Raw genomic sequence first — 15,026 nt, 5'->3', positions numbered from 1 at the left:
CCTCCCGACTCTCCCTGGGAAAAATATGTGACGAGAAGGTGTGCAAAGAATGCGGGTAATGTTAATGTCCTCCGCCTGACGCCATGCCACGGATGGCTTTACAGCGCCGAGACAAGGAGACAAGCGTGCGAATTCGGGAGGGCGCGCGCGCGCCAAGGTGGAAACAACGTGATGTTAACGCGAAAATAAAAGTAAAAAAAGGGAAAGAACAACATCGTAAACGTGTCGTTGTATAGTCATAAGTCTACGCCAAACGAATAACGAGCGATGTCAAAATAAATAAAAATTTCACCAACCATCATTTTTTTTTCTTTTCTCTCTCTTATATTTTCCTAAAGGTAAATTTAATTCGTTTGAATTTAGTTTTATTTTTATCCACGTTGCGTATTTTGTTTTATGAGACGCTTCGGTAATTCAAGGATCAAGCGACAAACGATAGCCCTCCAATTTCGTCAGATTTATCCGAGCAAAACGATTTAGGACCCCACGCAGCAGCAGCACCAGAGTGAAACACAACCTAACCTATAAACATGCCAACGTAGGCTATGTTTGACATAATGGCGTCCTTCCGATGTCACACACCATCACGGCCGGCGCGTGAGGTGTTGACTTGAGAGAACAAAAATAAAACTAAACGCAGTAACTATAGTGCGGAGAACAATTCGTTATTGCAAGCTGGGGGGTGGCGCACAAGATTGGATGTGTCTTGTCGGCTCGCATTATTTACCAATAAATTTCACTCTGTCGAGTGTGTCGAGGAGAAAACCAACATAAACATGAAACAGCCAAAAACAAATCGAAAAAAATAAATTTTACAAAATGTTTCCCCTTTTTATCAAATTTGATCAGTTTTATGTCTTGAATATCGAAAATAGGGGTGTGAAATACCGGTATTTTTTGGTAAAATACCGGTATTTTTTATAAGATGTTAGAAAAAATATTAAATTTTCCAATAAATAAATTTTCGAGATTTTTTTCGGTGTTAATACCGGTGTACCGGTATTTTTTAAATATAAAAACCGGTATACCGGTATATTTTCTTCCAAATACCGGTATTTTTGAAATCTAATTGGATTACTTTTATACCTAAGTCAATAAAAGGCCGAAAAGTTTTTTTTTACGACTCCAAGGTAGTCAAGTGCGAATGTGCTGACTATGCGCAGCCCCCCGGAATGCTGGACAGCGTTATCTTTTTCGACTTATCTCATCCGCAGATGGAATTTAATTAAACAATTCCGCATGTTTGCCCAACAGGCTATCCCACTTGATGATGACCCAAAATATACAAAGTGTGCCCGCAAAAATCAAAAACAATTTTTTTACGAAAAAAATTCTCGTCTGGAAAGTATTCGCCACTCATCGATATGCAAAAGATGTCACCGAAATGCTAGAAGTTCAAGTTGAAGTGAGGTACAAGGGTAGAAGTAGACGAAGAAGTAGAAGTAGTACTTGAACTTTTTTTTACTGTAAGATTGAAGTGAAGAAAGGTCGAAAAATGTTTTTGGATTTTATTTTTGGAAAAATTGAAATAAATTTATCTGCAGTGATGGAAAATGGACAGTTGGAATGATTATATGACTAATATGCAACAATTGCGTGCTGGACGAGTGAAGAAGAGACAATGTGTGTTTTATCGCAACACGCTCATATATTATATTGCGGCTGGGAGTAGTTTGAGCGCCGCATTCGCCGTTACAAGACCCATTCGAGTCTATTCGAGTATTTAATTTCACGCCTCGGCAAATAAGTAACACGTATGTCTGCTGGCGCTTAAATTGCATATATTGAGGCGCCAACGCACAGATTTACGAGCATTTTATTTTTCTATTTTTAAAAAAATTTAATTTTTTTTCGTATAAAAATTGATTTTTTACGAATAAATTTTTATTTTTTATTTATCTATAGAAATAGAAACACGATGTACGAGTACGTTGTGTGTGGTGGTGAGATAAAAGTGCGAAACAAAATGGAATTGTTTTGTCGAAACAGTCGGTTTCGGCGGTGAGCATGTTTTGGTCGGGTAAGCATTCTACGCGCGGGCGTCTAAATTACCCAAATGCATACTTATAGTAAATGAAACACGGGCCGAAGGAAACAGGGTTAGTGTGTGCTCGCAGGAGGGGTGGGCTTGGTGCGAAACACACTATATTCCTTTATCCGCCGCTGTGTTCAAGAGCTCGAGCGGGAGTAGCAGCAGCGGCGACGAGAAGGAGGCGCAAACAGTGCGCCACTATATTTTTCTGGATGATAAATAGAAATTGCGAGGGCAATAAAACTGCACGCGCCCGGTTTCATTCGAGACGAGATTTAGAATTTCGTGCGGACGCAACCACGATCAAGTTTATAAGGTAAACTGGAAGTTTTCTTTAAAAAATTATTTTTTTGAGAAAAAATTTATATTTTTTCATTAAAACACAAAAAAATAAAGAAAACCTATGACCAACTACTCAACAGTGACGTCACTTCCCATAAAGGCTAATCAGGTAGAGGGGGAAGTGGCAGACATGCGCACATCGATTAAATTTTGTATTTTGAGGTTAGAACCACTAAAAATCAAGTTTTTCGTTTTGTTAACCCAAAATTGACGTCACAAAGTTAAGAAATTTAAAAACATTTTATTCATTTGTGATTTTTTTCACTATTTGCCCTTAAAAATAAATAAAAACCTAAACGTCCACTTGAGAATGTTGTTAAGTGTCGCCCCGGCTAACCAACATGGCCGACTATTACGGCAACGATGTATTGCACGTCGAAGCAGGTCTTTCTCTCGATGGTTCACGACCGGACTCGGTTTCGACCACTTGATGGATGTGACAATTAGGAAGGTCCGCAGGAATTGACCGGGGCGCGCGCGTGTGATTGACGATGTTACGCTCGAATGCAATATAAGCTTTTGATTTTACTAGACGCCTCCAGCGCTCCACCCAACCCAAAAAACCCACCACTCTCCACACAAAGTGCAGAAAGGTCAAGTGGTTATAAACAAGACGAACTCGAAGCAATAAATGCGCCTCAGACAATTTTTGATGTTACGAGTAAAATATTGTATTGTGTAATTGAGTTTAATCAATGCGAATTGAATTCGTTTACGCTCAACAATCGAATCAATGCGTGCGCAAACAAAAACGAAATATATTCCGACGCGCGCGAAAAAAAAAACTTGTCGCTGCTCGCCGATTAAATCAGCATCAGTGTAATAGCGCGCTGAAACGGCGCGCGCGTGTTTGCAAAGGTGTCGTCGGCGGCGCGCACCGGCACATAAACTCACGCCGCCACCGCCGCCGCCGCCACCCTCAGATGTAAACAGCACCGTATTCAAATTGGATTGTTTTCTCCTTCAATATCTCTCGGTGCGTTTTTTTTTCTCACAGCGCTCCCGTTTTTATTTACTTATTCGCATTCCAATTTCGCCCTCTTTACCATCATTGCGAGGCGAAATAGAGAAATAACACGGCGTCGGCTACGACAACGGCTGAAGAGGATAATTGTGTTTGTCGTTCGCCTAAACGTCGACACGTATTCGGGGGCGTTGGCATTTTTTTTTCAATTTCTCGGCACCTTTCGCAAGCAAACGAAAATAAAACACGAAATAAGTCAAAAGGCAAATCCACACACAAGTAGGCAACCCAAACATCAACATGTGTTAAACTTTCCGAGCACATTCACGATAATGTTATTGATGATTCGCAATCTCACCAATTTCACGCCAGCTAAATCTCTCCTTCTGTGAGTCTTTATCTTTTGCATATCGAGGGTGTGATGTAAGTTGGCATTGTATGCAACCAAACGCGCACGCCGACATAAAGTATATTACTTGAAAACGAAACGCAATCTAAATTTTCAATATCAATAACTTACTACATTATGCAGTCGAATTTGCGTGCGCAGGTAGTGCGGATCCCGACGCGGCGCTTATATTGGCTCAAATCCAATACCATTTACGAAGTGCCAGCCTCGCAAAAGATTGAAGGCGTTGCAGGAACAACGCGACAGACAGACAGACATATAAAACATAAATTAAACTCAAAAACGTACAAGTTTTTTTAAAACTCATAAAAATTTTCTCCCAAAAAACACACAAAAAAATTGTGAGTAAATTTAACGCCACCGGAAGTAACAGTAGCAGCACGTCCATTGTTTGCTAACGACAGCAAATGACCCACACAGTGTTGCCAACTTAAAATTCGATTAGCGATAAAGTTTCCGCCGCTTCCGCGCGGCCGTAACTTTAAATTAACTAAGCATAACCGAGTTTAGATTTAGTTTCTTAATTAAATTACGCGCTTATCAATAAAATTGAACTAATCCGCTGGCAATTTATGCGTCCGTCCTTAATATAATTGCGCACAACACACGTAAATAATGATTTTTTTTTCTGCGCGCGCGGGCGAATTTTATGAAAACGGCGCGGCTAACGTTTTAATCCAGCGGATGTGACACAGCCGGGCTTTGTACGCACAAAAATGCAATAATCCCTGTCGCACAAACAACGATTGCGGTTATATAAGCAAAATGGCGGCGCCGCCCGCAAACAACAGACGCTAATTTAATGTGTTTCGTGTGGTTTTCAGACACAGCAGACAGAATTATACACGTTTGAAACAAATATGGTTAACTATAAATTCACACAGGGTCATGCCATAAATTCCTACGCGTTTTGTTTTAATAAGAGTTGAAAGCGCTTGAAAGTTATAAATTAAATTACCGCGCGCAATAATGTTTTAATTCGGCGCCGGATAAAATTTCGAGAAATATTGTTCAGAGTTCATTAAATGCGACTTAACGTAGTGTGTCGCCTTGCGGACGGCGTGTTTTTATTTTTTTGTGGTTGGGAAAGCATCGCCTAAGTTGCTCGCGTCGCTCTCGGCCACGTCGCAATCAAAAGACGCGAGTGGACCAAGTGGAAAGCTTTGCGCACATAAAGTGCACAAACATATTTCTCCAAGTTGATCCGCACTAAAAACGAAAAAACACGACAAACGAACGAACGTTGTGCGAAAGCCCAATATGGGGACGAGCAGCGTAAGCTGGTTATTAAGTTCGTCATATCAAAATTAAACTCGCGCTGAGACTGCGGAGGGAAAAACCGGGCGGGCGGGCGGCAGGAGGATGGTTTTGGCGTCGGCGGACGACCTAACAACACGAGACAACGAAACTGTGTCAGGAGAATAATAAACTTCGTCGGCGAGTTATTAATGTTATTAATTCCTCGAGCGCGCAGCGAGGGAAAAACTTGAAGGCTTGAAATCGAAGGCGACAATTTGCGTCGGATTAAAACGCGGAAGTTTTTGGCAATTGGCATGAAATGTAAATGAAAATTATTGCAATTATGAATTTATTTTATGGAACTTGCGTCAAGGAATCTTGAAAATTCATTTTTTGGTTGAAAATTGCAAAATTTTAATGAAAAAACAGAAAAATTTGAAAAAAACGGCAAAAATTTAATAGAACCAATAAAAGAAAGCTACTCAACAATGACGTAATTTCCTCAAAATGTCAAATTTTTCATTTTTAGTTCAATTTTGACATCACAATAAAAAATTTCAAATTAAAACAAGATTTTTACGGTTATCACCAAAAATACCAAGTGAAATTTGTAACATATTATAAATTCAGCACTATTCACCACTAGGTGTCGCCACTATGCATATATTAGTTGCCTGAGCAATCACCGGAAACTAGAAAACGCATTTTTGGAAATTTTTAAGGAAATTTAAGGAAAATTTTACTCAAAACACCAAAAATTTTAGAAAATGGTCAAAAAATATAGATATCTAACAAAAATAAACTACTTAAAAATGACGTCACTTCCGTAAAATGTCAAATTTTCCGTTTTTTTAGCTCAATATTAATGTCACTGGTAAAAATTTTAAATTAAAACATATTTTCTCCCCTTTTGCGCAAAAATATCAAAATTTATTTGTGGCATATGGAAAACCCAGCACTATTCACCGCTAGATGTCGCCACTTTGTGCCGCATTATACGCTCGCGCGTTCGCCGGAAGCGTTTAGCATTTTCGGGTAAAGGGGGAAGTAAAACTGCGTTTTATAATAAAGCGCGCACGACGAGACGATGACACCCCTCGTCTGATGTAGTGCGCCGCGCCGAGTTCGGGCCGCACTAATGCGTCCCATTCTGACGGTGACAGTAATAAATTACTCCTTTTTAAGAACGCGAAGGATACGTCGACACGACGGCCGTGGGCGCGCGCATTACGCGCAACAACGGCCTGTGTGCTGCAGCGTGTGCATTACGGCACTCGGCGCACATGAAGAGTTTAGCTTATTTCCTCCTCCACAGCGGAACGAATCAATCATCTCCGGCTCAAAAATTAAATATTCATCAGCAAAGAGTTAATTTCTTACCGGGGAATTAATTCCCGGCAAAAATGATTTAAACACATGGTATATTATTATTCACTTGTCGTTTGCAAAACATGCAAAACACGAAAATTTCAGCGCAGAGTAACAAAAAGTATAAAGTATGAACGCGCAGGGGGTAAGAAATGCGAAATGCGAAACAAAAAAGTAAGCAATGGTAGGGGGTAAGAAATGCCCTCGAAACGAGCGAAGAAACCGGGAACAAGCAAAAAAATGCATTATGGCAATGTGAGACTATCAAGTGCATCATGGCCTCGAGTCTACGAAACAAATTGCAAAAAATATTTAGATAAATAAGCGTAATTTAAGATTATCGCTCGTAAAAACGTACAAAACGACTATATAACATTATGATCTACTGCGCATGCGTATTGCGTGAGAGGGGCGGAGCTAAATTTAAAGCAAACCGCTTATTTAACATATTACACAACCAGTAGCAATCGAAATTTTGAGATGGAAGTGAAGCCGTTGTTGCGGGTCCACGAAGTGGATCTCGATGCGCCATTGTCGGCCTCCACTTCCACTCAGCGTGGCAGTAAGAGGATACTCTTCATCTTCGCCCAGCGCAGTAAGCATCCCGCAACTCGCGACTAACGATCCGTATGAATAATAATAACGTTTATGGCCTATATATTAATGGCACTCGAAATAATCTGCGTTGTACTTCAAAATACGCAGACTTAAAATATTTCCCTATGCTTTGACTTGCGGTATACACACCGAACATACAAATTTTTATCTTGACATGCAAATTTCCTAGCAAATTATATTGAAAATTATAAAATTAACTTAATTACACCCACAACATGCGATTTTATCGCAATAAAAAAAAGAAAATAATAAGTTTTCATGTGAATTTTTTTAATGTGGTGTTTTGTTTCGTGTTATTATTATTACGTCGTTGGTATTCGTAATTGTCGACAATGTAAAAATTATAAAATTTATCGCGGCGCGGAATCGTGTTTGTTCTATGCATGTGAGTGTGTGTACGGAATGAAAATGAAATTATTATAAGCCAGCGGCACACAAATGAAGAGCTAATAAAGAGGGCGCGCGCGCGGTGCAGTCGAGGGTGCACGCGATTATCGCTTGCATGCATGTAATCGCCCCGCTGTGTGTTTGCTCGCCTTCTACGTCTTCTTTCTCGTTGAGTATTCATAGAAATGAGTATGACTACATTGACGCAGATAGACAAACGCGAGTTGTAGGCAAGTACTTAAATGAATAATGACTAATGACGGCGATTACACTGTGCCCTAATTAAGTCTATTAATATCGGATCGTAAATGTTGGATGGGAATATAATTAAACTTTGTTTACCTTTGTTGCAACAGGTATGGAAGTGTATCTGTAACAGAAAAACAATAAAATTAGTTTTTTTGGAAACAAAAGTAAGTAAATTTTAATTTTTGTTTATAGATGGCATTGTATACGATTTCAATGTCAGATTTTGCATGAAATGCTTGCGATTCAAAAAATAATGCCTGTTTGTTGAAATCTTTAAAGTTGTCACTTTATATTTGACAAATATAAATTATGTGATAATTTAATCATAATGTGACAGACGAGCATTATCAAATCTGTATGCTCAATATTATATATATTAAACTCCATCTGTCACATATGGTATATGATAGTGCCATCTATTAGAAAACGGCTAAACTGTATTTTTCAAAATTAAATAGAGGCGAGAATCGCGACAAATCGTTGATTTTTCTTAGCATTTTTTGCAGAAATAGGCAACCCAATCAACAATACACTTTGGACATTTCAGTGTCTAACAACAATCTCCAAAATAAAACTAATTTAAAAGAAGAATCTGTTGCAGTTTTTAAGAAAATGGCAAAAAAACTGTTAACTAAAAGCCATTTTTCCTCACAAAAAATATATTTTAACAAAAATTAATTTTTACCTAAATAAAAAATTCAATTACTTCTTTATAACCTTCCAAAAAACACAAATAAAACTAAAAATATTCATAATCTGTAATTTAGCACGATTAGTTTAATAATTTCATGAGGAAAATTATTCCGCAAATAAAAGCAACTGTTTAATACCCTTCACTATTCCTCCATGTGGCATTTGTGCGAATATTATGACTGCAATACCCGCACGGATTAAGTTTATAGCCGAGTGAAATACACTTTGTAGATAATTGCCCAACACTCGCGCGTTAATGAGCCACGAATGAAAACGCAAAATGCGCCGGTCATTTCGAATAATATTACGCCGCCATCCAGTTATGCATACAGTGTATCCATCTACATTGTGATAGACTCATTGTCATTACACACTTGTGAATAATACATCCCGCGCGCGCGCGTAGTTTTGATGAAATTTTCCAAAGTTTGCAAAACAAGACAACATCTGCTCAAAAATACGTCGGACAAAAATTCGAGCGCGCGTTTCTTCGGCGGTCCGCCGGCGGCAATCTGCAAGAACCCTGAACTTTCCAAACACCACGTCTATCCGCAATATTGCCGGGGCCGAATTTGCCGAACTAGTCGAACAGCCGGCGACCGCCCCCGGTGCGGGGACGAAGCGCCAACAGGCAAACACACACACACACATACACGCCGATGCAATAAAACGACGCCCTGCGCCAGGAATACGGAAAAAGTTGAGAAAATGAGACGAAATAAACGAATAAGCTGAAAAAATATTCAACCTTCTTCTTCGGCGGCTGCCACCCCCGGCCGATATGTATTTATCTAGCTGCTGCGAGTGCAGGCAGATGGATTTCCTTCACGTCGACGGCGGCGATGTGCGGAAACAGCCGTTTCGCACGTTTCGCGAAGAAATTGTGAAATTGTATTACGACGGCGGCGGCAGCACCAGCAAAAATAGTGTCTGAGCCCTCGAGGTGGTGGATATCGAACATTTTGCGAATTTGTTTCGCAAAATTTCATAAAATCAAATACAAACTCACCAATTTATTAAATATCACAACCGGAGAAAATAATTTTAAGAAAAATTTTTCATAGAAAAAAATATTAACGCAGAACACATTTTGCTCACGTTACATAATTTAGATTGAAACCCAGTGGGGTGAGCGTTAAGCGCGTATATTGTAATAAACTCGAGTTTCTTACGCGCCGCCCGTGGATGTAGAGCAAAGAGCAATGAAGCATTACAAAAGTGCACTTAATTAATTTCCCATTAAAAGCCATTATTAGAGAGCCGTCGCTCACGTTCAACGCCGCGAAACCTGCTCACACCTCTCACCCATCCACCAGGTGAAAATCGCCACCGGGTGTTGCGCAAATCAAATCAACACAATTATTATGAAGCAACAAACATACAGTAGGGACGCAAAACTGAGAAAGTTATCCGGTTGTGTAACTAAACTCTGGGTTGCCATGTTGTGTAAGGAAACAAAACATTTCAAGTCACGTGCGATGGCACGCAATATTTATATTTATAAAAAATAAAATTGCTGTGTAGACAATGTATTGATTACGCAAAATGATTGCTTTTGAAAATTTGCTGTAAATCGGGATTAATATTATTATTAAAGTGGAAATACAGTGGATTTACTCTGTATAACGATGAAATTTGTATAATTTGGTTGGTTTTTATTAATTTTCTTGATATAGCGTTACAGTTACTCCGTGTAACGACGAAAAATATATTTATTTCTAGCATTTATGAGGTATTTAATATTTTTTTAAAGACATGACATCGATGGTAACATTTGAAATATTGTTGTAATTATGATCCCAACATCTCTACAAATTGCAATGCAAATTTCTATAACTTAAGCACGATTTTTCAGCTAATTTGTTGGGGTGCACGTTGCGTTACAAGAAAATCATTTAAACATAACACACGTGAATACAACTGAGCGACGCGGAATTCATATTTAGACTTCAGGAAATATTTACCGGCATTTTTACTAAAGTAATTGAGTTTATAACCAGCACAACAAAAGATTAAACAGATGCCAATCCACAAAAAGTCTCAATATTTGAATATTTTTTGTTTCTGTATAGAATGTCGCCTCGATATAACGTGATAAAATAAATTTACCTATAATTAAACGATACTTTATTAATTTTTTGTGTTTTGTTTCCTGTTTTATCATATTTATAAATATTTGCTTGCAAATATGTTTTAGTAATGCGTAGGCGTACATAGTGCATTAGAAGGTAATAGATTACAGTTACGGCGATCACAATAATAAATAGATAATTCCGCACTAATATGGAAACAGCAGCGGCGGCGGTGGCAGCGGTGCAATGATAATATTGGACGGCAGGTATGATACTGGCTTGATTGACCGTCAACTGATTTACGAGCGCGTCGTAAATTCACCTCTCCGAAATGCGTGCGCCACCAGTTAACTTGATAATATGTATCCATTATCTACTGGGTCAATACTTAACCTCAATTTTATACTATTTTCAAATCATTTTAATTCAAAACAAATTTTTTATCAAATTTTACTAAAAAATGATTTTATTATGTTATATATTAATTTCTACGTTATAATTTTCAACACCTTGTATATAATGTGTATAGTTCTGTTGGTAGTTGCTGTTTTGTGCTTAAACATACATCAGTAGCAATTACCGAATGACAATTTCGACGTTGGCGGCGATGTATGCGGCCGTGCGCCGAGTGCGATTAGAATTTATGCCGACCGGATGTCATTTCATAACCGGGGCGAAAAATCGACACGCGCGCTTCGAGATATTTCGATGATATCGTCACCTATTGTTCACGCCGAGCGCAAAAATTTGAATCAGCGCTCGACGTGCATTAATCATGCACTGCAATGCGCAAATGCGCAAATCATTCAGGTTTTAATTAAAGGATTACGTACGAGTTTTGCACATTATTTACAATTGTAAAATATAAAGAATTTCGCAACTTATTTGAGTTCTAAACTTTGTAAATCTCCTAAATAAACTTAAACTTCACTTCTATGAAATTCTGCGAGTTTCTATTTTAATCCGGGCGCGAGAATCACACAATAGGTAAATAGATTTTCGAGGTTTTCGAGGTCTTCCAAACCGTTCCACATACACACACTTAATTCGAGAATTACAGCCGAAGAGACACCGGAAAAGGAATATTTAACTTCGCTTCGCGCGTCCCAGCTATCTACTCTTACCTATGAGTAGATCTTAGCGCAGTTGGCGCGGCGCACTGGAGCAGCTTTATTATTGTCGCAATTATCTCAGCACCGCGGCGTAATGCGTTCGGCTTGCGCTGAATAATAGTCGAAATGGAATGATTAACACCGCGAATTAATTACTGAAACACGCGTGCCCCAACAAACTCTCTCGTGTGCGCGCGCGGGGATAAAATACGCAAACAAATTTCGAGTGTCGTTTATAATTGGATTATCTGGTAAATCTACGTGGTAGTGGGTGCATAAAATTTAATTATTTACAGATTAAAACTTTTTAAATCACACACAAAACGAATTAATATACAGTGCGGTAAATTTAGGTAAAAATTGGTTTATATTAATTTTTTTGTGTAACAATGAAAAATATTTTCATTTCTTACAATTATAAGCTAGAATATTTTTTTAAAGACATGACATCGATGGTAACATTTGAAATATTGTTGTAATTATGATTCCAACATCCCGGAAAATTGCAATGCATATTTCTATAACTTAAGCACGATTTTTCAGCTAATTTGTTGGGGTGCACGTTGCGTTACTAGAAAATCATTTAAACATAACACAAGTGAATACAACTGAGCGACGCGGAATTCATATTTAGACTTCAGGAAATATTTACCGGCATTTTTACAAGAGTAATTGAGTTTATAACCAGCTTAGAAAAGATTAAACAGTTGCCTATCCGTGCAAAATCCTAATATTTGGTTATTTTTAGTTCCTCGATGTAACGTCGCCTCACTATAACCTAATAATAAATATTTAATAATAAAACAGGTTAAAAAACTTAGAAATTCTTAGACAAATTTAAGTTCTGGTTAAATTCCACATCAAATGTGCATATATAATGCAAAATACTTTGATATATAAAGAGTTATTAACAAATAAAATTAATTTTGCTATCAAGTAGTAAATAAACGGTCATTAAACAAAGTTTTTAACTAAAAATTAAGGACAAAAATAAGTAGAATTTTATTTTCAATGGATCAAACAATATTTTGCTATTTTTTTGTTTATAGGCATAAAAACGCCTCTCTATAACGAAATAAATTTCCCGGTTCCTTCAGCGTCTGTTTAATTTTGATTTAAATAATTAAAAAAATAATAATCAAGTTTTCCGCTTGAAAAAAATTAACGCATGTTCAATATTTTATTTCAATGACACATGTTTCATTATAATCTAGATAATAATAATGCAGATTTAATATCTGCCGCATCTAAATTTGGATGAGCATACATCAACTAATAGATGATGGATGTATCTCCCTCTATAGTGCGCCAGCGGAGCGCGCAATGTCGCGTATTAGTTATTATTACACCGCGCGCACAATGACGAAACCGTTATAAACAATGATATAGATTGTGCGGGCGCGCTCGCATGGCGCCGCGAGGCTGGCGCGTGAAATCGCATCTCGCATCTCGTCCATCACACATCATCCATCGCCATCCATATATGCATTTTGCCCTATTCTGCATCGCGGATATTAATAACAATATATTAACGAGCACACTAAACCTCCACACACATTGTAACCCTAGTCAAGTTGCACCATACATACAATGTGTTTAGGTTACTTTTATGTCAAGTTTTTACGAGTCTATAATTTTCTTAACACCAGAAGCAAGTCATTACTTAGTTTTAATCTTTATACGTTGTAATACGTTGTTTCTTGTTCTTGTTACCCACTGCGTGTTTACTACACATGAGTATAAACTTGGTGGAGGCGCTGGGCAATGATGATGAAAACAAAATATTACGAAAGTGTTTATTGCTAAGTTTAGTACCCTACACAATGATGATTAAATTTTGATGCGTATCTGTTAATTTGAAAAATTTCGGCGTGATGAAAAATAATTTCAAAAATTTATTTGTCACTTTACAACGTTGTAAAAATCAAGAGCGAGTAATAAAAGCGCAATCAAACGCCAAACAACATCTTCTAGACTTCCTTCTCCTCTACTCGAGAGCAGAAAAAAAAACTTGGAAAGCTCTTATGTCAATTCCGTTTTTCCGCGTCATTCGCCACGACCCCACATCTCGGTCATTTCCGCTTGCGCTCTCCTCAAGTTCATCTTTATTCTTTCGATTTTAATTCCGAGCGTCCACACAGCGGTCATAAACTTTAACGATACTTTTCGCACGCGATGTCTTGGAGTCTTTAAAACACATCCGGAAGCAACTTGAGAGTCGATTGAAAATTTAGACAATGTGGCAAAATACGCACTTAACAAGCAAAGGGTTGAAAAGTGAAAAATTAAAAAAAATTCAGCGACAAATTGCTACAATGCACATACGAATGGATAAAAATAAAACTTTTTGCCCTGCGATACAGATAAAGAAATAAAGTAGCGTAGCGAGAAAGGCATTAAAGTGCCGCTCGAAGAGGTTTCCATCTGTTGGGCTGTTTAATGTTTTCCGTTGCGGCGCGCCCGCCCTCGTAAAATTGCACATATGACAATAGTTCATTACTCTTCTTCTTTTTTCATCTCGCCCACCACGCCGAGATAGGTTTTTCGGCCATAAACCATAACTATGCGATAACTAGTAGCCGAGGCGCGCACATCACGCGCGAGCGGAGCAAAAAGTTGGTTATGTTGCGTTAGATAGCCCCGGCTGCTGTGTGTATGTGCAAAAAATTAATGGTTTTTATTGCGCTAAGCTTCCCCTAAGTGTACATTATGACCATTAAAACTCTAGACGCACACAATTCACCAAAACAAAAAATATAAAAATATTTTTGGAAAAAATTTCAAAAAAAATTCAATATTTCAATATTTCAATGCGGTTAGTATTCTGGGCATGCAAGAAATGAAAAAATATAAAAATAAAAAACTTGACAAAAAACGAGCTTGGCAACGCGTGATCGGGATTCCACGGCTGCAGCATCCGGTATCCCTCTTCAGGGTTGTGCTCCGCGCACGTTTCAATTAGAAATCCGACGGACGTGACGTTTTATTATTATGATTATGCATGTACGCCTGTTTGAATTTGTTTGTTTGCATCCGAAGACCGAAAAGTTTTTCATTAAATACACAAATCATTTTTTTCATTTATTTAAAAAAAAAGAACCCACGTCTATTTTTATCACTAAAATAAAATAATATAAATTTTGCTCGGTGTGTCGTAAAGACGCAGGAATAAAAGAAACCATAAAAGTGTATAACGAAATAAACTCGATGGCTTCGCAGCGCAGCGATAAAAATACTCAACGAGAGAGGAGAGAGGAGAGAAAAAAACGTGTGAGTTCATTTTTAAAGCAGACACGTAAAAGAAGCGCGCCCAGCAGCGGAAAATTGTAATAAATGCACTCGAGTTTAATTAGTCAGCGCGCGCGCACAGTGAGTGTAACACGTCTTAATTTACGAGTGCAAAGCAAATGAAGTGTTTTGTCTGCACGTGCACAAAAATAATAACGCATACAACAAAAACCTCTTGGGGTAAAGTGAGCACTACAAGAACAAGACTGAATTAAGACTTCTGCTGCGAAAGACTACGAAACAAATGAATTAA

General features: G+C 38.0%; 1 protein-coding gene across 1 annotated transcript in view; it reads right to left on the bottom strand.

The window, feature by feature from the left end:
* LOC135794779 (uncharacterized) overlaps window positions 1–15,026 on the bottom strand; it is a 66,946-nt gene that overhangs the window by 30,163 nt on the left and 21,757 nt on the right. The window contains exon 3 of the mRNA XM_065306169.1: window positions 7,702–7,729. Within this exon, the coding sequence (XP_065162241.1) occupies window positions 7,702–7,729 (28 nt within the window). The remainder of the gene's footprint in view (window positions 1–7,701; window positions 7,730–15,026) is intronic.

The sequence above is a fragment of the Atheta coriaria genome, unplaced genomic scaffold (assembly GCF_025399875.1).
Source record: "Atheta coriaria isolate IRGN ID8LTWV9N9 unplaced genomic scaffold, Caltech_Dcor_3.1 hic_scaffold_6_pilon, whole genome shotgun sequence".
NCBI classification, from domain to species: Eukaryota; Metazoa; Arthropoda; class Insecta; order Coleoptera; family Staphylinidae; genus Dalotia; species Dalotia coriaria.
The sequence above is the reverse complement of the archived record's forward strand: the minus strand, read 5'-3'. Positions and strand labels throughout refer to the sequence as shown.